General features: G+C 41.4%; 1 protein-coding gene across 2 annotated transcripts; it reads right to left on the minus strand.

Moving 5' to 3' along the window:
- Positions 1-260: 260 nt before the first annotated feature.
- Positions 261-27847, minus strand: LOC133956444 (monocarboxylate transporter 1-like). 2 transcript variants are annotated; one of them, XM_062391476.1, is made up of 5 exons: positions 27779-27847; positions 15793-16134; positions 6619-6762; positions 4135-4950; positions 261-2768 (listed from the first exon to the last, which is right to left on the minus strand). In XM_062391476.1, the coding sequence occupies exons 2-5, from the start codon at positions 16007-16009 to the stop codon at positions 2476-2478; spliced, it is 1470 nt and encodes a 489-aa protein (XP_062247460.1). In that variant the 5' UTR covers positions 16010-16134; positions 27779-27847; the 3' UTR covers positions 261-2475. The 2 variants fall into 2 exon arrangements, with proteins under 2 accessions (XP_062247460.1, XP_062247459.1); XM_062391475.1 differs by lacking the exon at positions 27779-27847 and adding an exon at positions 24254-24411.

Here is a 27847-nt window from a genome sequence, read left to right on the forward strand (position 1 = left end):
TTGAGGTAGGGAGAGAGCAGGGAGAGAGCAGAGCCTGAGGCACCCAGGTCCTGAAGGGAGGAAATCAGGATCTGCTGGTTCACTGTGTCAAATGCAGCAGAGAGGTCTAGAAGGATGAGGACAGAGGACAGAGGACAGAAAGGCTACTCTAGATGTGTGAAGCTGGTCAGAGACAAGGAGGACAGTCTCAGTTGAGTGGAACCAGACTGGTGAGCGCCAAGCAGAACAGTTTTTCTACAGAACAAAACAAATGCGATAAGTTTTGCTTTAAAAACTGTTTATTCTCTGATTCATCAGCCGTCTCATCACATCACACATACAAAGATAAAAACATCTAACGCAAATAAAAGAAAAAGTTATTTTCCAGAAAGTTAACACATTGATTTCTTCTTATTTAAAAAAAATGTGCTGAGGCTAAGTACAGTACCATTTAAAAAAAGAAAACTGCAATAGTAAGACTACGTTCTTTTATGTAATGTTTTTGTTGTAGTCCTTCACAAATTTTTCACAGGGTTAGGGTTAGGGAAGGTTAGACAGTAACTTCCATTTCTGCTCCAAAAAAAACAAGGGACAAATAATCAATGAGTATTAGTTTAAAATCTGAACCCTTAATGGTCACATATAGGGTTCCTAAGCCCCACACTTAGGGTTGTCACACTTCTCAAAGGCAAAATAAGTGATTAATTATGTCAATTTTGAAATGGAGTAAATTAAAATATACCTCTCATGTGATATGTGTCAGCATATTTCAGTTTGTCTACAAATCATTTCTATTTCCACTGAAATATCAAAATAAACAAAGCTATTTTCAATGTCGTCATTTCACACTTTGACCGAAACATTTTCAGTGTAAAAATCCTGCTCCACTAAAAAGAAATTTGATTTGATTGGTTTTCAGATTATAAAGAATAACACCATTCATATTCTATGTGTTTCCAAGCTTTTGGAATGAGAATACTACATAAACAGTAAAGTGGGTTACCTGGGTTGAATTGGAAATTTTTATATGATATTATATATTTTATATCAAATTTAAAAAATGAAATAACTTGACAATGGAAATTATTATCAGTTGCAGAGCCTTACTGGTTGCCATGATCAGTTAATTGTTGATCTTTACAATGAATGTGTTGACAATAATAAAAATGTATGTAAAAAGTTAAAATAATGTTCCTTTCTTTAAAAGTATTACAAAATTCATTATATAATATTTCAACATTGTTCAAGACACATGTTTTTGAACTATTAAACACTTAAGTTTAGACCAAGTAATGAATTGTTTAAAACCTTCATATATGTTTTTGTTTGTTCTGGCTGGTTCGGTGAGTCTAAGACGCTTCTCAATAAAACTGATCACTGCTCAATAACCATCGACTGATCTGTTATGAATTTTAAGCCACAACATTGCTCTGATATGACGCACAGTTTAGACATTAATGTGCTGAGAGTGCAGTTTCTGAAATGAAGAACCCGGATTTCAGTTTATACTGCACACATGATGTTTTCGAAATTATGCAAAAAAAATGTTACGCTTGATCCCTGCTTTTCAAAACATGTGTGAATTGTTGTGTGATGTTCAGCATCATTAGAGTTTGTCTCGAGGATAGTCTCCACACAATTGATCCGGTCTGTGGTGGTAGCACAGGTGCACGTAGTCCACGTGCAACAGAGACATGAACAAGAGATAGAAAGTGTGAGAACTGCATTGATGCCACTGACAGGTTCCTACACAGCTGCGCACGCACACACACACACACACACACACACACACACACACACACACACACACACACACACACACACACACACACACACACACACACACACACACACACACACACACACACACACACACACACACACACACACACACACACACACACACACACACACACACACACACACACACACACACCATCGTTCCAACTTTCTCACTTTTCTTCATCTTTGCATTTTTAAAAGTATTGCTTCTGTTCTGTTAATGAAATAATGAAGTTCTTTTTTAGTCTGACACGTGAGCAGAACCTGAGACCACGAGTCCCTTTTGGGATATGTGGTCTCAGAGTTGCAGGAAAAGTACATGTACAACACAGTCTCTGATCGTAGTGTAACAATACAACTGTTGGCAGAGTGGAGGACGAGTGATTAGTGAGAAGAGCCTGAGAGTAAAGTCCTCACTAGTTGACTGGGTTATTTTATAACTGGTGTTAATGCGGTGCGCAGGACTTGAGTTTGCTGAAGGCACGTTCGATACCAGAGCTAAACGGTATCAACGCAGTGAGACGATGAGGGGCAGCTTCAAGCTTCACATCACAGCAGCAGGTCTCAGGTCTGAATCCTGTAAGTGTTTATATGGCTTTAGGCTTGTTCGCTATATCACGACAGAGTGCGTAGCTGCAACTAATGTATGTGTGAAGTGTGAAGTGTGCAAAGCCGTGTGTGTGTCCTTCACCAGTCTGTTTGTTTTTCTTTTTTTTACACTGTGTCCTCGTCCATTTTGGCCACTTCCTCCAATTTGATGGCGCCCGGCACATTGCTCCCCTCGCCCGCCTCCTCATCTGATTTGGATGGAGAGGGAGGGGCCAGCATGGCAGTGCGCTCCTCTTTGGGCTCGTCTCGTTGTCGCCTCTCCTCCTCCTTCTTCTCTCGATCCAACAGGTGGTAGTTGATGCCCATTCCCACAAAGAGCATCACGCTGGCGATTATGAGGATGATGCCACAGGTTATGTAGGTGTAGTCATAGTGTTGATAGTAGTTATAGAAAGTACCTGGAGGTGGAGAAGAGACAGAGAAACAAATCAGTTTTAACAAAGTTCAAATGATGATCTGGATTCATATTCTTTAAAATAATTAAATATAAATAGATTAAATTAAAAAAGGCAGAACACATTTAAAAACAAAATAAGTCAAATCAGTTTCTGCTGACAAACCCGTGAACAGCAACATAAGGTTGTTATTAATCTTATTTGTGTTATTCTTCAGGTAAAATGTTTAAACCAGGTCAGTAATTAGCAAATGAAGGATAATGAAAGTAATTTATTCATCACAGACCTTATTTTTGAATGAATTCTACAGAGTTTCTGCAGCTTTCAACAAGTAAGATCAAAATGAGTCAAATTTAAGATCTTTGATACGAGGGAACATCAGAGTCGGAATCACTGACACTTCATTAGAACTCTTACTATATAAGAGCTGAAAAGCTAATTTGCTGTCAAGCTTCAGACAAAGACAGTAAAATAGTCTTTACACAGTGAACTCACATCAGTTCTGATTGAGTGTTTTTAGACGATCAGTTATCAGTTCATATGAGTTCTATTTAGTAACATTACAAAATACATATGCTGCCAAAAACCCTTAACTAGTGGAAGTGTAAAAACCAAACAATTACGACCTGACAACTAGGGCTGAGCGATATGAATTAAAATCCATATCACAATTATATCAAACTTTTAAATCGATCGTTTATTTCCCATTGCTAAATTCATATTTTTGTGTTCTGGGCATCGTTTTTTCTGTAACTATGAGGTTGAAAACTGTGTTACATTATAATCCTCAGGGAGGAACTTGTCACATGTCTGCAGATGTGTGTGTCTCTGTCACATTTATTCAGTTATTAATTGATGCTGTCGGATCATGAATCTGGATCATTCTGGTCACTTTAACATTGATGTCCTGGGCGTGCCTAACACGTTACATCTGATGTTGTGAGCAGCATTTGTTCAATGTGTCTAAATACGTGTCACATAAACTCTAGAGCAAACTTCGGATTAGTGTTGGTGGATTATTTCCTGACTTCTGTTACGAAGCGCCTCCTCCCGACCAGACGCAGACTCTACTCCTCTGCCTCTCCTCTTCACTATGCGCCATTGACTGAAGCAACGTACTGTAGGTTCAGATCATGCAGGGTTGTGGTCTGGAGTTGTGTTTGGATAATTGAATGAGATTGAGTGTGCCTGTGAAAAATAAGAATGAACCCTCAGACGGGAGACGTGGCGTGGCCCTACAGTACGTTGCTTCAGTCCTTAACGTGTACAGTGAGTGAGGTGGGAGGAAATGAGGCACAGTAATATGGAATGGAGCGTGAATGCATGCTTTCACCCTACGGACCGCCCAAATGCATGCTGGGTATCTTACCTGTGAGTGGCGGGCCAAGAAGCACCGGTCCACACTCCACTATAGTGACAAGACCCACAGCTGAAGAAAACCTCTCAGCCCCCACCAGGTCCATCAGAGTCTCAAACAACACTGCACTCAGCCAGCCAAATGCAAAACCAAAGAAGATGGCGTACACCACAAATCCAGTGTAGTCCACCGACAGTGGCGCCAGCACGTGACAAACCCCGTTGTAAAGGACAGCACCTGCAAAGAAATACTGCACCCTCGGCCGGATCCACTTGGTGTTAGCCAGCAGGCCCATTGAGGGTCGGGCAAACATGTCTACAAAGGCCAGCACCGACAGAAGGAAGGCTGCCTTTTCCTTGCTGATGTCTTTACTCTTGGCGTAATTAGAGAGGAAGACGAGCGGAGCAAAGAGACCGAAGAACATCACAACGTTTCCCATCAGGTACAAGAGAAAGCCGCGGTGTTTGAACAGCGTCAGGTCAATGAAGGAGTTGATGGTTTTCAGGATTGTCTTCTTCTGCTGCGGCTGTCCCGACTCCGATGCCTTGGCCTCTCCGGCTGCTGATTCGAGCTCCGCGGGCTGAGGGTTGGGTCTGAGGGGGCGCATGAGGGAGCCGGCCACACAGCAGTTGAGTAAAAGTCCGCCCAGGATCAGGAAGCTGCCTCTCCATCCAAACTGATCGTAGAGCCAGGTGTTGAGAGGAGCCAGAGTGGACAGAAACACTGGGCTGCCTGCCATAGCAATGCCGTTGGCGATGGGCCGGCGCTTGTAGAAGTATGTTCCAATCATAGTGAGGGCTGGATTCAGGTTGAAGGCAAGTCCCAAACCTGGAGGAGGAAGAGGAAATAAGACTTTAAAAAAGGAAAAGACAAATATCTCAGAGTTCTTGCAAGTTCTTGTTGCGATGAAGTAGATTTCAGAGTTTTCATGCCTTAATCGTAAATGTTGTTGCTTTATGGCTAATAAAAGTTTTCTGCAGAATATGAAATAAATTCTTAAATGAGTAGAGATTGTTTGCGGACATCTTCATTGCAGAAACTGTCGAGAGGTCCTAAGAGACGCAAATCGATTTATCAGTTGGCCGATAACTCCTTCCACAGACTTAGACATACTTAGCATATTTTTATTTTATTTAAATTATAATTCCTTCATTTTTTTGTCTAACTCATTCTGACCTGCCTGTAACAACCCTAACCCTAACCCGGTCTGTGGATCAATATAGTTTTATCTCATCTTATCAGTATGTGTAAACTTTAGAGTTAGGGTGCAGAAAAGCTGCATTTATGTTTATTCTTTTAGGATAAGTTTCATATATTTGTTGGTTTTTGTGTTTTCCCCTCATTCAAAGTTATTTCTTTTGTCAAGGAATTTTGTTTCTGTTCATTATGTATTTTTCACCGCAGTGTGACCATAGAGGTGTGCTACTTCACAAGCCTCAATATTTGTGCTTTAAAATTGACCAAATAAAGGTTTCTATAGAAAAATCTGACTACAACAGTCGGTGTATAACGGTGGTCAGTGATCTCCACACGGATTTGACTTCATTCAGTTTAGACTTGTGCTGGTTAGTCTCTACTGTATCATGTGTCGCCCCCTGGCAGCATCATCGTGCATTCCACCGCTGGTCAACATGAGATTCGGCTCCTCCGCTCTTTACGCAGCATTTCACTACACTCACCCTACACAACCTTACACTACACTAACCCTACACGACCTTACACTACACTAACAGTGGAGTCACACGTCCACAGACTGTAATTGAACAGTATTATGTGTACGACAAATTTATTCACAGAAAAGCTAATAAACAGTAAAAACTACAACTTTCCCGATTGTTTTGATAGGCAGAGGGTTAACCCTAACCTACCATCTTAGATTTCTAGATCTCTAAGTTGGGGGGGGGGGTTTCTCCAACCTACTGAGTGAAATTCCAACTTGAGGCCCTAAAAAAACCGAACAAGCTGGAGAGGAAGGTTGGCTCTGAGGTGGAACTGGACTGTGTGGAGGCCGTGACTGAAAAGAAAGAAAAACTAAAAGCCATGATGGACGACCCCTCGCTTCCTCTCTCTTTCTCTCAGGAGGGTTTAGGGTTAGGGTCTCGTTACCGGAGGGCTCCTCCCCCTAACCCTGAACACAGCTCCTCTAGTAAAACACTGAAAACTGTATCAGGAAAGAACTGCTGCACATTCTATGAATTATAAAATAATGGATAAATCGCACAATAACACAACCCTACATCTATATGGTCCTTTTTTTGTATCGCCTTCTGTATATAGTATTATTTCTACTTATTGTGCATAGTATTTATATTTTCATTCATATTTTTATTATTACAATGTTTTATTGAAATTATTTTACTGCAGCCACTAAATGTCATAATGATAAGTTGAACAAGTGCAAAGACAGGGTGGTGTTATCTTATTATTTCAAAAACGTTTTTATATATTTATATATTCAAATACTACATTTCTGTTGGATTTGGGTGAAATACTGACCTCCCACGACTCCTATGAAGAAGTACAGCTGCTCCACCGTGTTGCAGAAAGAGGCTGCGACCAGTCCCGACCCTGACAGACAACCACCGGCTATGATGATCGGTCGACTACCGAATTTGTTCACAAGGATGCTGCTGATTGGGCCTGAAGAAGAAGAATGAAGAGAGGGATCAGAGGTTGAAAGGTCAAGTTAGACCAGTGTTGAACTTTACTGCAACATAAACACAACAGTGAAAAATGCTGCTGTAATAAATTCACCTTGTTAAACCCAATCAAAAGCCAAATAAGATTTTCAGCTTGATCTCAAACGATTCAATGATAGTAAAAATAATAAACCTTAATTATGTACCACCTCCCAAAAAAAAAACATTTACAAAGTAATTTACAATAATATAATACACCACAACAAATCCTGTCAATTGGGATGCAGTGACAAGGGAATTTGAGCATTATGCTTTAAAATGATTGAAAATGTACCAATCAAAAGAGCAATTTTGTTTAGAACAAATACTCAGTTTACAGAAATATCTTTGCTTCTTTATACAAAGAGCTGAAACAATTAGATGAATAATCAATATCTTCAGTTTGATGTGCAAAAATATCTTATTTGATACTTGATATTTCAAGTATCAATCAATCTATCAATTCATTGACCCCCAGTTATGTTTCAAAATGTTTATTCTTATCAATGCTGCTAAAACCTTTATCTCTCTGATGTCCTCTTTTCACAGGACATCTGTTGGACTAGTGTCCATCCTGGGAGACGGGTCCTCACATGTGTCCCTGAGGTTTCTACTTCACCTGTTAAAGGTTTCAGTAGTTTGACTCTTGTTGAGGGTGAAGAGCAGAGGACGTCTCACCTTGTTAAAGACGAGGAGACAAACTGTGATTTTCGAATATAGGCTATACTAATAACATTTTATTGATTGAATGAATCAAAATCAGAAATACTTCATAGAACTATTATTTTGTTAAATATAATACTATAATACTTTTAATACATGTCTGTGATTGGTCATAAGCAGTAAACCCTGTCCCTAACAGGTTAGGGTTAGACCAGCCTGACTGAGTTTGTCAGGTGAAGTTCGGCTAAATGACTGAAAGATATTCTGGGTTTGTGAAACTCTTGTTAGTACAGGCCCCTGATCTGTTTTCATCATGAATTATTCTTTGATAAATCAGTGAAAATGTTAAAGGCATATGTCTCAATGTTACAGAAAGATAAATACAAATTCCTGGACCTGCAGCTAAATTTAAAAAAAAAACTTTTACCAACTTGACTGGAAATCTGTTTAATAGTTTATGGACTCGGAGAAGCATACTTTAGCCTTAACCCCCCCCCACACACACACAGGTATCACACCTCTTCTTCCGAGCCTAGAGAAAGACACTAGCCACCGCCAAAAAAATGCCCCCAGACTGCCCCATCCCCTCCATCCCCCCATCACACCTCTCTCAATTCAGGAGAGAGATGTAAATAAGCTCTTGAAGAGACTGAACCCCGGTAAGGCAGCTGGACCAGACACTGTCTCCCCCTCAACACTGAGGCACTGTGCGGATCAGCTGTCTCCAGTATTCACGGACATCTTCAACACCTCCCTGGCTGAATGTGTTGTACCCGCCTGCCTCAAAACATCCACCATCATCCCCGTTCCCAAGAAGCAGAGGATCACAGGCCTTAATGACTACAGGCCAGTCGCCCTGACCTCCGTAGTGATGAAGACCTTTGAGCGCCTCGTGCTGACCCACCTCAAGAACATAACCAACCACCTCCTCGACCCGCTGCAGTTTGCCTACAGAGCCAACAGGTCCGTAGACGACGCAGTCCTCATGGGACTCCACTTCATCCTCCAGCACCTCGACTCCCCTGGCACCTACGCCAGGATCCTGTTTGTGGACTTCAGCTCCGCATTCAACACCATCTCCCCAGCTCTTCTCCAGGACAAGCTAACACAGCTGAGCGTGGCAGAGCCCACCTGCAGGTGGATCACTATCTTCCTGACCGACAGGAAGCACCACGTGAGGCTGGGGAAGCTTGTCTCTGACACCTGGACCATCAGCACTGGAGCCCCACAGGGTTGTGTGCTCTCTCCCCTCCTCTTCTTCCTCTACACCAACAACTGCACCTCCAGCCATCCCTCTGTCAAACTCCTGAAGTTTGCTGACGACACCACCCTTATTGGATTAATCTCCAATGGTGATGAGGCCGCCTACAGAGAGGAAGTAAACAGCCTGGCTTCCTGATGCAGCCAGAACCACCTGGAGCTGAACGCTTCAAAAACTGTAGAGATGGTAGCAGACTTCAGGAGGAGCCCAGCCCAAACCGTCCCTCTCACCATGTGCAACTCCCCAGTTAAAACAGTTTTGTCTTTGAGATTCCTGGGGACGATCATCGCACAGGACCTGAGATGGGCAGAGAACATCACCTCCATCATCAAGAAGGGGGGGGGGGGGGGGGGGTGATGGGAGGGTATGAACTGTTGCCTTTTTTCTTTTCTTTTTGTCTTGTCCTTTTTGTTCCATCTGTTTTGTTGATGCAGGTCATTGCTTGTTCACTTGCTATTCTTTTTTGTCATAAGTCTTTTTTTTGTCAGGGACTACTTTTTCACCTTCTGTAAAAACAAAGGAAACTGTCGACTGTTAATTTCTCTGCTATGTGATTGGTTTCCCAATAAACATATTTGAAACAAATAAAAGAATTCTGATTCTGATTCTGAAATACTTTCTTGTTACATCAGGTCGCCATTTTAACTGTTCACCAGGAGATGGTGCAATTACGGTCAAAGTAAGAGCGGGACAATGAGTGATTGTGTAACTGCAGACAGAGGGAGGGAGGGGGAGTAAAGGTGAGGTATGGGTGAGGGGGGGCAGGACATGCAACAGAGCAGCTTGTTACTGCAAAAGTTGCATACACAAGATACACGACACACAACAATGAGAGTAAAAGTGTGTGAATACATAGTTAAGACCACAGCAGTGTTGTGCTAGTGGAAGGTTATTAAATTTAAATTTATTTATTATTATAATTAATTATCAATTAGTAAATGAGCGGTAAATCAAACAGTAAACATTGAGACTTTTTGGGAGGATGCAGCATTTGGGTTTGAAGATACTGATGGATATTTTACAAAATGATCAATATATGTAAATACATATAAGCAAATTAAGAGTTTTCTTACACAGTCGTCCCAGTAAGTACACAAATGACATTTATGTCTAAAATGAACAGTAGAGAGAAGAGAGGAGGAGGAGGGAGAGGAGGAAGGCCACGTGTCTCAGTTTGCGTGTCAGTGTCAGAATGAATGGGCTTCACATGAAACCAGGCGGCCGCTACTCGGCTGGTTGTGAATACAAAGTACAGGCTGCACAATCTTTACAGTGTGTCTGTGGGAGAGATGATTGTTCCTCTTGTGTGGAACAATGTATTAGTTTGTGATACACTGTGCAACGACAATGAAGGATTAAATTCTATTCAGTTAGTTATTCGACAAAAAAGAACAATACAATTTCAAGACCTTGACTTTCTATGTTAGGTGCCCTGAGATAATGGACATTATGATTTTGCACAATACAAACAAAGTTGAATTGAATCATGCTTCGCTCCGACTGTTATGCCTTTGTCCTTGACACTTGGTCGCTAACCCATAAACACCAGGGGGCGCTCTGGATGCACTAATCCCTGAAGCCTCACACCTCGTTTTTGTGTTATGCTGGCCTACTCAGGGTGGAGGGTTTCTCTGGAGGAGACACTGAACGCCCCACTCTGTGATTCTCTTAGCAGCTTCAATGTGAATGTGACGGTGCGCACGGCGACCGTCGCTGCAGTAATTCACGGCCCTGTTTACACGTGTAATCATTACAAATGTTAACTGTATGTGTTGCATGTCTGTTGTCCGGGTCCGTATACCGTGTTTATGTTTGTTAACTTGTCCATTTTTCATCCAAACTTCCGTGCATAGTGCAAAAGCTTCCTTCAACCATTACACCGCTACAGTTTAAAAACCTTTGTACCCGTCGGTTTTCTGTAAAAATCACCACGCCATACAATGTCTTATGTTATAAATGTTACGTTTATTTATTTTAAAATCTCACATTAATTCCATATTACACAGCGTTGGTCTTACCGTGGTTCAGCGTCACGTCTTTGTTTGTTTGTGTGAAGCAGCGAGCAGCCCGTGATGCGTAAGTAAATAGGTGTTCGACTTCCGGGTTAGCCGTAAGTGAACCCGCGGGGAATTTAATGTTGTTTATGCTGTTGTATTATTAGTTGGCTATGCCTTCATGGAGCAATTATATGGTAAATATGTTGCCGGGTATTTTTTCAGCCATAAGGAATTTGTGGTACAAGCTGTTAAAGCTTCTGGGATTTCCTTACCTGTGACACCCCTGCGTATGACACTATGTTTGTTCCCATTGTGGGGGCGGGGTTAGGTTGATTACACACGTGCGCACACGCACGCACACGCACTCCCGCACGCACGCACACACGCTCTTTTCACTCCCACACAAAGATCAGAAGTCTCACAGATCACACTTTTCATTGAGACACTGACAGTCAGTGCCCGCACTGTGCTACACATACACACACAATAACACACAAAAGGAGCATGTTGGTGTTTGTAATTCCAGATTAGGATTAGGTGAATTAGGAAACGACTAGCCAATTAAATTGTATAAACCTCTTATAGATCTTTTTCAGTTTGTCTCATTGTCTTTAACAAGGTGAGACGTCCTCTGTCCTTCAGACTCTGACACGATACAACCCAACTGCTGCTTCTGCTTCGATCCTGAAGCAGCAGCACAAATCATTTTGAATCAGTCATTGAAACCTTGAATTCACACTTTTTGTCCGCCTTGTTCACCTCTTCTCTCATCTCTGCGTCCCTGTCCATGTGTCAGCGTGTGAGTGCTAACTCCACAGAGGAGATGAGTAAGTGACTCAATCACGTTACATTTACATTTTTCATTTCGCTGACGCTTTTATCCAAAGTGACTCACAATAATTGCATCAACCCAGAGGGAACAAACCCAGAACAACAAGAATCAAGAAAGTACAATTTCTTCAAAAACAAAGCAACACTACAAAGTGCTATAAGTAAGTGCCATTGAAGTGCTACTAAAGTGTTAGTTTCCAATTTTATTCAAGGTGTAGTCGGAAGAGGTACGTTTTTAGTTTGCAGCGGGAGATGTGTTTCTTTTGTCCGGGTGTCGATGGAGAGATCGTTCCACCGTTTAGGAGCCAGGACAATAAACAGTCGTGATGTTGATGAGTGTTTAGCTCATAGTGAAGGAGCAACGTTTCAAATTGGGAAAAACAGCGACACACAAGCTAAATGTTCGTCACCAGCTGAGACCAAGGGAAATGTTCTTAAAACGTCCATGGTTTTAAGAACAAAACGATGTGTTATGAAAAAGATGATACACACAGTATTAATTTTTCATGAGTAAAATCCCTTTTACCACAGGACAATGGAGAAGCTTCAAAATAAAGGGTTTTAATAAATGGACATTTGTTTTTATATATTAATACATTAATATAGATTGTGAAATCACTGCCTGTTCTTCCTCTTCCTAGTTCAAACTGTTATCCACAGTAAAAAAAGACTTCTGTAAAAGTAAGTGTGTGTACTTGCGACGGCTCTTGTGTAACCAGTGAGTCACTTTCTTGTAAACCCTAGTACTTCCCTCATGCTACAGTACAAGCAGGTATAATGCTTGAAAAGAGTGAATTGAGAGACAGGATTGAACAACTTGTTTATATACATATATGGGAGCAAATGAAACTACTTCAACATCTGGCTTGCGTTATGTAACTTCACTCCTCCCCCCGCTCCTCACTCGGCAGTTCCCTCTTCTAAACGCAGACTGAATACAAGTGCAGGCTGGCACGCAGCTCTGAAGGGGATGAACGAATCAGTGGAAGGAACAGACTCCATTTTTAGATACAAAGATTTGAGCTGAGGACACGGACAAATGGACACAGAGACGAGAGACAGAAAGGGTCAGGCCACCGTTGCAGCAGTGGAAAGTAAAATGGTTCAGTCTGAGAAAAAATTGTTTGTTTCTATACATCCAAGTTTCAGGTCTGGTTGAAAATCAGTTTTAAAGGTTGAGCTTTATTTGCATTTGTTCAGACACATGGTCGCCTAATGTACCTCACTGGCTTTGTTTTTCCTCTACACCGCCTCAGGTTCACATCTGAGGTTTTTTTAGTGAAATATACTGACAACAATTTGATGGACTGTTACTTGGTACAAATATTCTTGAGCCCAATAACATTCCCATGACTATTTATGATTAATGAATCTGCAGATTGTTAACGCCACCATGGAGGTAAAGTTTTTCACCCAGATCCATCCGTTTGTTTATTTGTGAGAGATAAGATAAGATGAGATCAGATAATTATTTATTAGCCCCACAGTAGATAAATTTGCTCTGTTGCATATGTTCACTGTGAGTATATACTGTGGAACACACTGCATGTTGTTCAGTAAACAGAAACCACTGGAATAAACCATGAAACAGCGGAAGGGTATGTTATGGTTCAGAGAAGAACTCATTAAAATTTGACATGGATCCTGATCGGGGGACGAATCCTGACCAACCATTGACATTAGCCCAGTGATGCTTGGTTTAACTGCTCCGTGGCTGTACTTTAATATGAGAAATAAATGAGTACATATCAGGAATATTCCAGTTCATATACAGAGACAAGTTCAAGTTACATGCTTAAAAATTACAATTTGAGAACATCGGTTATCGATATTGACGATCCAGTGGGAGATCCCCCTTCACAAATCGAGTTCTCCTAAATTCCTGGAGACTTTATACTAGGAGGCCGGCTGGAGAAAGTCCACAGAAACTGCAGGGTTCTGACATTTGGGTTCACACACACGCCTCGGAGGATCTGCAGAGTGCAGTGCACGTGTGAAAGCAGCTTGAGAGATATGAAGGGCAGCAGAGGAAAAGAGCGAGAGAGTGAAAGGAGAGAAACAAGGCTTCTGTTTGTTTCTGGTTTGCTTCAGTGAAGGGTGAATAAGGATGTGATGGTGATGTTCATGCTCAACAAACAGTCATTGAGAAAACAAGTATCATTCAAACAAGACTCTCCAAGTTCTCCTTCAAGGCAACGAGACGCTACAACCAAGCCCCACTTGAGAACGAGCTGAAGTTCAGTCTACACACTGTTAAACTACATTAGTTGTCAAATGTGGACAAACACATAACACTGCCTGATCTAATAAGTTGTTCTCTGAGTTTGTTTTAGTGTCAGAATCACATCATGAACACATTCTTGTGAGTCCAGAAGTCTCATCACCCTGTGTCTGTGTAGGGAAGCTTTAGAAGTGTTCCTCATGACACTTTTAATATACAAATTGAACTGCAAATATCAGTTACTAAAAGCGTAGACTTCTCTCCTCAGACATTTAGACTGTTTTCAGAGAAAACGTCTCTTCAGTCCAGTGACTAGGCAGAGCTCAAACAGTTCTGCAAAGAGGAGTGAAGGACAAATCCATCTGTAACTCCAAAGTTAAAGTTAACCATCTGCCTCAGTCATTTTTCATGAAGAAATACCCAACACTCACATTTTTTGTCTTAAATTTGAAAAACCTTTGAGGTTTTTGTTTATGGGACCAAACAAGCATTTTCAGGAGTTAACCTTAACCTTCAGGATATGCTGAAGAAAATTGTATGAAAAAAAAAAACAATGTGTTAATCATTTAAGAATATAGAAATATGTACTTGTAGCCATGAAGCAATACAATTAATGTTGATCAATAGTTTATCTAAAATTAGCTATACTAATAAATAATGCTGTAAACGAGAAACAAAAAGGTTTGTGAAAGCTTCCCAGTCAGAAGTGATAAGAACTGACCACCAGTCGTCTGAGGAGTGACGAGCTACAAACCAGTGCTTTGAGACGCTCTGAACCAACTGGTCTGATCCCGAGGTTCCACCTCACAACTCACAGGAGGTGAAAGATCTGTTGTTTATGTCTTGCTGTCAAATTCCACAGAGCAACGTCAGAGCTTGGGTTGAGTCCATGTCACTGCGGGGGGTTGATTTCATATATTCACTACTTTTAAATGACACTGGAATGTTAACATGCATCAACTAACTTTAGTGAGTGGCCAGTGAGAAACTGCTGTGTGTAAATATTTGCAACATTACACTATTTATCTCTTATTTCTCTACACTGAGAGTTCACTATTAAGAAGAAACATTTTGCACAAATATAACTGAGAATAGAATCCCACCATGCTGAGACACATGACAGAGTCCATTTTCGAAAGAAACTGAACTCATCAGCAAAACAACAACAACAACACCAACAAGCTGGTTGAGTTTAGACTTTAAATCCCTCATGTTGGGTTAAAGCAACTTCTATAAATAAAGCACTTCAACTAACCCAATTAGCCTCAACTAAAGCACATTAAACAGAGTGCGTCTCAGTGGATTCAGAGAAATATGATGTTCACCTACAATGAACACATTCACAATAAGTTCAGTGACCTACTGGCTAAACTCTTGGGTAGATATAACTTTGACCCCAATATAACAGCTGATTTATTATGTTTGCATTTAACAACATTGAACATCTGGAAAAAGTGGCTAAAAGAATAGTGAGCATGGTGAACATGGTGGCTGGGCTCCGTTTCAACTCTGGTACCTAATGGAAAACAGGGAACTGGTCGGTCACTCCGGGAGCACCTGCTTCTTCTGGGTCGTTTATCTGGATCGATTCCAAAATATAATGAGTTCTTTCTTTTGTCATATCCCCCCCCGGACATCTTTTGAGTAGATTTTTCATAAACTGCTAACAAACAAACAAACAATTGCAGATGAATACAGAACCTCCTTGGTGGAGGTGATTAGCGCCACCTACTGGCATCTCAACGGTACATTTAATGGACAAACTTCGGTCATAGTGACAAAACTTCCGTTGCTGTGTAGAAAAGCACAAAGTGTCTGCACCTCTTATGAGCAGCTACTCTGAAGAGCAAAACCTCTCCGTCCAAATTTTAAAAAGTGTCTGCTTTTTGCAACATTTACTAAAATGATGGATGTTTTTTTTTATCACAAAGATTTTGCTGCTTGTCTCCATCATTAGAAGTGACACAAGTGTTCTCTGGAACACTACACAACTAATTCAAAGTCACACACGTCACTCACCTCCAGCATACATGACAGCCAGCATGATGGACGAGATCCAGGACACCTGACTCGGTGTGGCATCGAAGATGACCTCTATCTCTTTGAAGAACACTGTGATGGACTTGGGGAAGGCATAGGAGAAGCCAATGGAGATGAAGGCTCCCACCACCACCGCCCAGCCCCAGCCACCTTCAGGGGGGGTGTATCCCACAGGACCACCAGCCGCTGAGGGCATGTCTGCTCACAACGAAGACTAAGATGATGAAGATGAAGAAGTCGAATGTTACTGTCAGTGGGTCGCTGAGGTTCAGAGGATTAGAGAAGGTTGAACCAGCTGAACTGGGATCAGCATTCAAAAACCTGTGGGGGGGACAGAGCAGAAGCTGGTTAAAATCAACACAGTTGGTCAGTGACAGGGATAAACACATACTATCCTCTTCCTTGGCATTTTCACTGGCTGTTAAATGAAAATATGTAGAAAGGAGGGATGTGTAAGGAATGAGGGAGGACAGGAGTCAAGAGGTGGAGAAGACCGACACAGAAAAGAATGCAAGGACTGATCTTCTATGAAGAAACTGCTGAACTCATTTCCACTAAACTTGGTGGAAGGTTGGGACTTGGGCCAAGAAAGAACTTGTTGTGAAGACTACTGCTAAGGTTTTTTAAATGACTAACTGCAGCTACAGTGGAGGAAATAATTATTTGATCCCTCGCTGATTTTGTAAGTTTGCCCATTCACAAAGACACAAACAGTCTATAATTTTAATGGTAGGTTTATTACAATAGTGAGAGATGGAATATCAAAAGGAAAATCCAGGAAATCACTTTAGATAAAATATATAAACAGACTTGCATTTTATCGAGTGAAATAAGTATTTGATCCCCTGCCAACCATCAACAATTCTGGCTCCCACAGACTGGTTAAATACTCCTACTCCTTAGATACACTGAAAAAAACATGTTACCTGCAGCAAAGACACCTGTGTGTCAATCAGTCACCAATCACCTGTATAAAAGACACCTGTACATGCATTCATAAGTCAGACTCCAAACTCTCCACCATGGGCAAGACCAAAGAGTTGTCTAAGGACATCAGGGACAAGATTGTAGACCTGCACAAGGCTGGATTGGGCTACAAGACCATAGGCAAGAAGCTGGGTGAGAAGGAGACAACTGTTGGTGCGATCGTTCGAAAATGGAAGACGCACAAAACAACCATCAATCGTCCTTGTTCTGGGGCTCCTTGCAAAATCCCACCTCGTGGGGTATCACTGATGATCTCAAGGCAGCTGGGACCACAGTCACCAAGAAAACCATTGGGAACACACTACGCCGCAATGGATTAAGATCCTGCAGTGCCCGCAAGGTCCCCCTGCTCAAGAATGCACATGTACAGGCCCGTCTGAAGTTCGTCAATGATCACCTGAATGATTCAGAGAAGTCTTAGGAGCAAGTGCTGTGGTCAGATGAAACCAAAATTGAGCTCTTTGGCATCAACTCGACTCGCCGTGTTTGGAGGAGGAAAAATACTGACTATGACCCCAAGAACACCATCCCCACCGTCAAGTATGGAGGTGGAAGCATTATGCTTTGGGGGTGTTTCTCTGCTAAGGGGACAGGACGACTTCACCGCATTGATGGAAAGATGGACGGGGCCATGTACCGTAAAATCCTGAGTGACAACCTTCTTCCCTCCGCCATGGGCACTGAAAATGGGTCGTGGATGGGTCTTCCAGCAGGACAATGACCCAAAACATACGGCCAAGGCAACAAACGAGTGGCTCAAAAGGAAACACATTAAGGTCATGGAGTGGCCAAGTCAGTCTCCGGACCTTAATCCCATCGAAAATATGTGGAGGGAGCTGAAGCTTCGAGTTGCGAAGCGACAGCCTCGAAACCTTAAGGATTTGGAGATGATTTGCAAAGAGGAGTGGACCAAGATTCCTCTTGATACGTGCACAAACCTGGTAATTAACTACAAGAAACGTCTGACCTCTGTGCTTGCCAACAAGGGTTTTGCCACAAAGAACTAAGCCATTTATTGGCAGGGGATCAAATACTTATTTCACTCGATAAAATGCAAGTCTGTTTATATATTTTATTTTAAGTGATTTCCTGGATTTTCCTTTTGATATTCCATCTCTCACTATTGTAATAAACCTACCATTAAAATTATAGACTGTTTGTGTCTTTGTGAATGGGCAAACTTACAAAATCAGCGAGGGATCAAATAATTATTTCCTCCAATGTATGGATTTACCACGTTTAGATCCTTTGGTTCTGTGCAAACAAATGAGTTGGAGAAATGAAAAACAAAACCACTAAGTACAGTCCACATAGAGTTAATAATTTTCCTATTGAAAAGTGTGCATTTACTCAAGGTATCATTCAAAAGCTGTTTCCAGACTGCACTGAACTCTGGAGGAGGTTCATATGTGAAAACAATTGTCTGAGTGAGGGCCTCCGGATATCTACACACTTTTTCCAGATGTCCCTCAGGTACAAAGTCATCAGAAAGTCATCAGAATCTGAACCACATTCTCTGGACTTCATCCCCAAGTCATGTCTGAAAACGTCGTAAGTCGAGTCCTGATATCAGACCTGAAAATACAGTCAGAACATCATTTTTCACATCAAGCATTTTGACCTGCCGGGATAGAAAAACCCAGAAAGACTCAGTTTGCTTCAAGTGTCCAAAAAGGAATAAAGCCAGGACGCACAATACTAAGACTCAGGGATTAACCCTAAATGTTTAATGTTATTAAGAAGGTCCCTTCTGCATTTTTCCTTATCTGACATGTCTGAACATCTTTGGTGGAAAAGGCATTTGGTCACAGGTTCTTCACTGAATGCATCAATCTAAATGTCCTCTTTTCCATTTAGGCCACACATGACCAAGTTATTTATAGCCAGCAGCTCTCTGACATCAACTCTTCTACTGCTTTGGACCATTTGCCATTAAAAGCCTTTAAAATAGAAACTATTACAAAGACTAAAACAGTTAATTAACATTAATGGAACCGCCCTTAACTGGTTTAAATCGTATTTTTCTGATCGCTCCCAATTTGTGCAAATTAATGATGAGTCATCTGTGCGCACCAAAGTTAATCATGGTGTTCCACAGGGCTCTGTGCTCGGCCCAATTTTATTCTCATTATATATGCTTCCACTAGGAAACATTATCAGGACACACTCGGTAAACTTCCACTGCTATGCGGATGACACCCAGTTATATTTGTCAATAAAACCTGAACAAAGTAATCAATTAACTAAACTTCGAACATGTCTGAAGGACATAAAAACCTGGATGACCCGCAATTTTCTCTTATTAAACTCAGACAAAACAGAGGTTATAATACTTGGCCCCAAAAACCTTAGAGATGCATTATCTAATGATATAGCTGCGCTAGACGACATTGCCCTTGCTTCCAATGAAACAGTAAGGAACTTGGGAGTGATCTTCGATCCTGATTTATCCTTTAATAGTCACTTAAAACAAATTTCTAGGACCGCTTTTTTCCACTTGCGTAATATTTCAAAAATCAGACATGTCCTTTCACAAAAAGATGCAGAAAAACTAGTCCACGCCTTTGTTACATCGAGACTGGACTATTGCAATTCATTATTATCAGGCTCCAGCAGGAAGTCGTTAAAGACTCTACAGCTTGTCCAAAATGCCGCAGCACGTGTCCTGAAGACAACCAGGACCAGAGACCACATGTCTCCTGTGTTAGCATCGCTAAACTGGCTTCCAGTTAAATCTAGAATAGAATTTAAAATTCTCCTCCTCACCTTCAAGGCCCTTAATAATTTAGCGCCTTTATACCTTAAAGAGCTGTTAATACCTTATAAACCCACTAGAGCACTCCGCTTCCAGAATTCAAGCCTACTTGTCGTCCCTAAAGTCTCTAAAAGTAGAGGAGGAGCCAGAGCTTTTAGCCATCAAGCCCCTCGGCTGTGGAATAATCTACCACTTTCAGTTCGGAAGGCAGGCACCATCTGTTCGTTTAAAAGTAGGCTCAAAACCTTCCTTTTTGATAAAGCTTATAGTTAGAGCTAATTAGTGCAGCAGAACGTTACTTGTTCTATTTTATGACACATGACACACGGAGCTTCTCTTTCCAGCTTCTCCTTCCTCTTCTCCATCCCTATCCCCCTTCCCCGGAATCCCTTTGCTTTATCACCCGCAGATCCAGGGCCTCTGTGGCCGCACCATGGATTACGGTTTGTGGATCGCGCACCGGGGGTCGCGGTGGTGGATCCAGTGTGGAGGTTTCTGAGTCCTATGGGCTGATCGTGGTGCTGGTGGCGGACCCTATGTCGCGTTGGCATTGGGTACGGGCGGTGGACCAGGACCGCGGTGGTGGCTTGTGATGGGTCCTGGTGGGCGGCGGTGGACGGTGACTGAGGACTGGAGTGGCGTCTGGTCTGGATGGTGGATCGTGGTCTAGATGGTTGCTGAGCATGGACTGTGCTTGCAGCGGGACTGCTTGGCATGTCATGTTGGGGTTGTCCTTCGGGATGTCTACCCTCATCAATGCTGCTAGAGACTTTGATTATTGATGATGTTCTCCTGCACGTGGCATCTGTTGACTTGTGTCCGTCCTGGGAGAGGGATCCCTCACATGTGGCTCTCTCTGAGGTTTCTACATATTTTTACCTGTTAAAAGGTTTTTTAGTAGTTTTTCCTTACTCTTGCTGAGGGTTAAGGACAGAGGATGTCACACCCTGTTAAAGCCCTATGAGATGAATTGTAATTTGTGAATATGGGCTATACAAATAAAATTTGATTGATTGATTGATAATACATTTTATGAAACTGTACAAAATCAGACCTCAATCACACTTCGATGTCATCAATGTTTGATCATCAATGTTTGATGACATCTTAGGAATCAGCCAATTTGGTGTATAGTCTTGACAAATTGCAGTGACTTGTCCTGTGGCGTCACTGGTGTGTGATCAGTGACAGTTCCCACATCACTGCCTTCGGTCAGATTCAAGCTCAGAAGGAGGAGGACTCTCAAACACCACCATGATGAAATCTGTGGAGAGGTTTTCTGTTTTTTTTGATGTTGCGTCAGTTCCTTTGAGACCAAATTTTTCCAGTACCAGTTTGTCATCATTCTATTGTAACATCTAATTTTCACTCTTTTTCAAATGAAACAGAATTATGAATTACTATTTCATGTTTGTGGTTTATATATATTTATTAACGTTTGAATAATTTATTGATCTGATGTTTTTTACCATGCTGACATTTCAGAGTCTGTTAAACAACCAACACAATCTTCTGACTGATGTAATGAAATGCGGTGTTCCACCATTATGTAATCTTTCTGACTTACAAACTAAGGCCCTATTGATATTACCATGTGGTTCTTGTGATCCGATCACAAATGGTCAGCTCTGAGTTCAGGTGTGAACGCATTCAGATCTGGTCACATCAGATCACATTCTGAGTCTGGGCCACGTGTCCACATTCTTTTAACAGTGCAACGATCCTGGGCCACAGATGAAGGACGTCCTCCTCAGCTGACGTCTCTGTGCAGTTTCACTACGAATCAAACTTATTTATCTTCCTCTCATCGATTTGTTTGTAGCCACCGACACAATATCAACACATAAAGACCTATAATTTAAAAATTAAACTGGTAAAATATTCATTCACAGCTGCATGAGATTCATTCAGTCTCTCCTGACTCGTCTCTCTATCCCTCTTTCGCTCTCTCGTGCCGACACACACAAACAACACAAACTTGTAAAGTTGACTGGATCAAAACAACACTAACACAAATACGTATGTGTTCATTTGCATGTAGAGCAGGATAGAGGGTGAGATCAGGAGACACATTCAGAACACATTTAAACACCAGGTGAGACACACCAACTTAACACTGGACACTTGTGACCAGATCTCTTAGGATGGATGTTAATACCAGTTGTGTACAGGGCCTAAGAAGAACACGTTCAGATGGGAGGCTGTGTCTCATCAGCTAGAGCGGTTGTCCAAAAGTATTTTACCTGACTTACACAGCGTGAAGCTAACTTTAACTTATCAAGCTGCTGCTGATAAAATCAAGGCTTGTCTACTAAAAATTGTATTTAGTTTAGAAGCTGTGTGTGTGTGTGTGTGTGTGTATGTGTGTGTGTGTCAGTAAAGCAGACATCTCCCAAATGAGTTCTCAATGAGGTTATTAATCCTACAGCAACACACCCTCTCTGTACCAAACTGTGTGGACGAGCTGGAGTTACATGAAATACTTTATACAACAAATGACAATTTCAGCTGCTGAGATGTGACAAATTTTACAAAACACAAGAAGTGTCGACTGTTTCTACTGACTTGCCTGTCTGTCTCTTTCTCTTTGTGTCTGTTTGTCCAGATATTGTATTTTCCAGACAGTGCACAGTAAAGACAGACAGAGAGAACGAGAAAGAGAGAGAGAGAAGTAGGAAGTGATGTGGTTTGATTTATGTTTGCACACGCGTGTGTGGTGTAAATAATCAGTTGTGTCTGCTTGTGTGTGGGAGAGCGCTGTGACATGGTAAACTGCCACATCTACATATACTAATATGCATATATATATATATATATATATATATTGTTTGAGCTCTAGTGATAACATCACGCTAACATTAGCCCACTGCAAGTGTTAACCAGATTTACCCAGCAGCCTCTCTGCCAATAAAAAATAGAAAGAAAAGTCTTCCTGAAAAATTGTGAAATGTTCCTTTGGGATTTAGACGCCTGTAAAAGAAAGAGGCCTCCATGTTCCACATCTGCTTCTTTTTGGTACTCTCCGTCTTAATCAGTACCACACTTCCTTGAACACACAACACATAGTAGAAAAGAACGGCAACACACACACGGCTGATGTGTCTCCTCTCATTGGCCGCCTCTTACTCCGAATCTCAGGCTCAAACAACTTTCCTTGTTTTCTCAGCGAAATCTCCTCATTTAGACAAAAATCTATAAACAACCTCTTAATGGAAAAATATTGAAACTTGGAAAAATGTGATTTAAAGCTGAAGTGATAAAATCATGACTCACATGGCAGTTCACTCAACTGCCCATTTTATTCTATGCATATCTGCCAAATAGTAGTATAATAGGAAAGGAACAAGTCAGCTTTGCTTTATGGAACTTTTCCTGGTATGTTCTCGTCAGTGAAAAAACATAAATAGATAAATAAATATTCGATTTTAAAAATAAATCTTGCACAATGAGGTAAGTGAAGACTTAATTGTCAGGGCTTGTTCATTTTTGAGCAGCAGTTGTAACCTGATGAGGCAAATTCTGAGAGCAGAGATGTGTATTAAGTTGTCTGGCCTCCGTAACTAGGAAAACGTTTTACTGTAAGAGAAGATGGTGGTTAAGGGTTAATACACACATGGACTAATAGTCTCTGGTTGAGTTAGGACGATTGGGGGGGGGGGGGGGGGGGGGGTAGCACATGTGGCTGTCGTGTGATCCTTCTATTGAGCACTGGCCCTCAAAGTGCCAGCATGTGAAACTCATTCTGCTCAGTGCAGAATAGATAACACATTAGACCACGGTCAAATGCACAACTACACCAACTGGAAATCACAGTGATTGGCTCAAGATCCCCTCTGTCTCCATTTCGGTTTGACCTCACTGCCATGGATGGATTAATGAGTCGGCACAAACCCAAGGGTCCCAAAAAGACAGGACATAACACGGGCCCTTGGCCAAAGACTGCATGTTGTGAAATGTAATGTTTTTCTTTGAAAAGTCAATTAAATCAAAAATGTTGGCAGCAAAGACACAGACAAAAAAAAGAGATACATAATGAACACGTACGCAAAAACATCTATAAATTTGTACAAAAACATGAAATATGCCAAAAGGATGACAGCCCTACACAAAAGTACACAAATTATCCAAATGAAGAACTAAACTTTATCAGACTTAACTAAGCTTAATTGAACTAAACTAGAATTATTTATGAGACTGTGTATATGATCACACCCCCTTTCACTAAGAGACAACAAAAGTGGCACCAACAGCACAACTCTAAAGTGACAACAGCAGGATGAGAAACAAATTAACACTATGAGATACACAATGATCACAAAGGGACACACAATGTTCACAAAGGGGACACACAATGTTCACAAAGCGGACACACAATGACCAGAACAGAGAACATATGAGTCCTAAGAGGAGCTGAATCATTTATTGTGTGTCCGTTGTGTCAGTGTCCATCCCCGGGGTAACGTAGCGGACCGGGAGCATCACGGTGAATCAAACCGGGTCGTTCGGTGCCTGTCAGTCCTTCATGTTTCTTAATGCGTTAACCTTAACGTGTATTCATATTAACGTGTATTCATATTTAAAGGAAGCGGCAGCTGAACATGAAGCTAATCACGGAGGCGCGAGCTCATTAAACTGATCATCGAGCGCGAGCCTCTGTGTTCACGCAGCACGCGCCAGGACGTTCACCAAGTCACTCACCGGCTCGTCAGGGTTCGGCTTCCTCCGGTGAAGACTCGGTTCGGCTTCCTTCGGTGAGGACTCGGTTCGGGGTAAATGGTTCTGGGCCGTGACGGCGGCTCCACGTGAACACGCAGCTCAGAGAACCGCGCACACACAGTGAACTCCTGTATGTGAGGATGGACCTTACTGAAGCGCATGCGCACAGCAGGAGTGAGGGGCACGCGCAGATCAAGTCAGATTCAAATCGAAGACAAAAGACAATTTAATTTCAATTGAATAAATTTATTTATTATTAACATGACTGACTGAAAAACTGAAATTCTCCTTATGATGAGAAATTTTGTTCATTTTAAACCCCATCATCATCCCCGTCATCATAGCACTGTATGATGTGTTTTTTAGTAAATGGTGATAATTGTTGTGCCTCTAACTACAAGTTATATAACAAACCCCAATGCATCACAATCAATGTGGGATGGTAATGTTATCAATGTATCAACATGTGGAACATAAAGAGGAGAAACTTGAATGTCTGTGCACATGAAGAGGAACTCAACACTATGAGCCTCATTTGTTGGGAAATGTCTCTTGAACTGACTCAATATTGGGAAACTATATTTATTTGAAAAGGGAAGGTTCAGGCCAAGACTGGGTGTGTCGCTAACAGTCATATAACTCGTGGATGTCCCAGGCTCCAGTACATCCTGCACTTTTCCCTTTTTATCACTGATATTTGTGAAAACTATCACCAGCAGCACAAATACAGGAGCACCGTATTGTATGAGAACTGTATGACTGTATATTTAACAACTTATAAGATCAAGAAAAAAAGTTGTTGTTTACAGACTTTTAGTTAATTTACTGTTTCCTTCTGTCTCCAATCACAACAAAATAGTTGTACATCAAGGGCCAGAACATTTAATATTCACTTAACACACTGAAGAAACAATGTAATGATTAATAATCTAAAGTAGGGATGAGCAAGTACACCATTATCTGTGTCTATTGAACCAACTAAATTATCCACATCTGTACTTGGAAGGGGTGGGGTTTAAACCAGAAGTGGGTGGGATTTGGTATTTAAAGCTTGACATGGATATGGGTTGATTAGAAGTTGCTATATTCATTCTTTATTAGAAAACTATTTACAGAACAGCATTAGAATTTAGCTTCAGATCATGTTTTCAAGACAACTATTCACAAGTTTTTTGAAGCTTCAGTGAATCAATGAACACAATACATGCAGTATTAGGGTTAGGGTTAGAAGTATTAAGTAAAATGCAGGTTTTCGTACTCAACATTTTATTTTTATTAATATTTATATATTTTTAGGGTTAGGGTCTCTCCATGTGTGTCTAAGCTTTACACACCGCGGCTTGGCCAGTGGACACTGACGATATGAGATCATAGATAACATGTTACACGTTAGTATCCTGTGGACAGAGCGCCTGTGACACAGCATGTTTGTGTTGTGTGGCGCTGCTGGCGCAGCAGCAGTGAACTGGTTCTAGGCTCTGTGTGTAGCTGGCCTCTGAAGGAATGATGTCAACACAAATTTCCAATGAGGATTTTCATTCTTCACGAGTACGGATAGTGACACATTTTACTCAGATTGGTACTCGTGCTCGGGAAAGTACATTATCCATACCGGATACTCGTTTCATCTGAGTATTCGCCTCAAACCAAATCTAAACTTGGATATGATATATATATCATATATTGATACCTTTAAATGATCTGGATCCCAGACATAAAGTTTTTTAAATTCTGCACATTTTAACAACGAAATAAATATACAGTTTTTTTCTGCCTAGTTAATAAAAAAAGTTTGATGAGGTTGATCGTGTTGCACTCATCACAAAACATGTCTCCCTGGAGCTGAAGCACAGTTCATTGAATTACCATTTCTGTGTCAGTAATTATGATGCCGTCTTGCCCCTCCTCATGAAAAAATTGGAACGCCTTGCTTGGGAAATGATTGTGTTGAGCGGTTCTACCTGTATAATATGGTTGTTTGATTACTGCAGCCATCAAGATCCTTTATCCGATGTTTCCAGCTGACAGCCTGAGAAGATGCTCTTGGCACAGCGATGTGACAGTCACTAATTGGAATATTCATTCTGTCTCTGCTAATGAGGAGGAGGAAGAAAGGAATCACGGAGACAGCGTTGAGTCTGGATGAGTGACATGAAAGAAAGAAGACACGTGTGGGTCTGCAAGGACGTTAGAAGGAGCTTTAAGTCACATATGTGAAACAAACTATTCATGTTTTAACTCCTGTCACTACTGTTCGATTCTCTGCCTCCAGGCAGCTGAGTTTTTTCCTCAATGTTTATCTGCCTCATGCCCTGCAGCAGAGAGGAAGGCCGAGCTGTTTACTTAATGGATTCACTAGGACGATAAACAGTTGGGGACGCTCACTCCTGTTTTGTTGCCTCACCCCGACCTCAGAGTTATCCCAGACGACAGGGAAGAGAAAAACAAAGACAACGGGGCCTTAAAGAGAAAGCAGAGCCGAAAAGTGCTAATGAGAAACAGATTTTTTTGGGGGGGTGGGGGTCAGCTGCAGAGTTTGGGTGTTAGGAATGTTTCCTGTGGGTGGAAACATGGTTTGTGTGTCCTTGATGATCTTCTTCTGCCTTCCTAAGCTATTTTCTTCACATGACAGGATTGCCTGAGAACAACTTCTTCATAGTGAAGGATTTACTCACACAAACTTTGAGACCATAAAAAAGTGTAGAGTCCACCGCTTTACGACACACACACACATACACAGATAACAACTCTCTCTCTTTCTGCTGATGCATTGATGTTTGTGTGTTTTTGGACCATCACTGTAATTTAATTGTTGTATTGTTCTGTGTTGTCTTTTATATTTTCCACACACACACACACGCACACGCACACACACAGACACACAACTATATGACAACTTAGATTTAAGCTCAGTCATTTCACCTCTACACCTCAGTCAAATATTCAACACACAAGTCGTACATCGCTTTTCACACAAGCACTGAGGTCCATGATGTGAAAGGCTTTGAAAGTGTGGAGGTTTTTTAGGTCAGTGCTGGAAACTGTTTGAACTCACAATATTGATCTGTTTATCTCAACCGCTCTGCTACTGAACTCTTTGGTTTCTCTCAAATTCTATCCACTCACAGAGACACATTCAATGCAAGCAAATTAAGACAAAGATTTATAAAAAAGATAAAGATTAATGCTTGTTTGTTTTTGACATGTCTGCCAAATGCAGCTTTAAGTCATTTTATGTAGCCTCTACCATACTGCAGAGTAAGATTTTACATGCAACACTTAGGTCTGTGGGATCAGGCACTGCACGTCACGTCCAAAACAAACCTGTGTCTGACTCGGAAACAGAGGTGGGTACAGTTAATGTAAGCTGCTCTGAGTTTTTGTTACTCTAACCCTGACAGAAAATGGCTATTGCTTGTTTTCCCAAATTAATAATGTGAGCAGTGTAAAAAGTTAGACCAGCCAACAAACTAAACCTGGATATTATTCCAAACATTTTGTCACTACCTGTCTCAGGACGTCTCGTCAGGCTCCCATGTCCACAGAAGCTTAACTGAATGTACCCATGCAGGGTTG

Source organism: Platichthys flesus, chromosome 7 (assembly GCF_949316205.1).
Source record: "Platichthys flesus chromosome 7, fPlaFle2.1, whole genome shotgun sequence".
Classification (NCBI taxonomy): Eukaryota; Metazoa; Chordata; class Actinopteri; order Pleuronectiformes; family Pleuronectidae; genus Platichthys; species Platichthys flesus.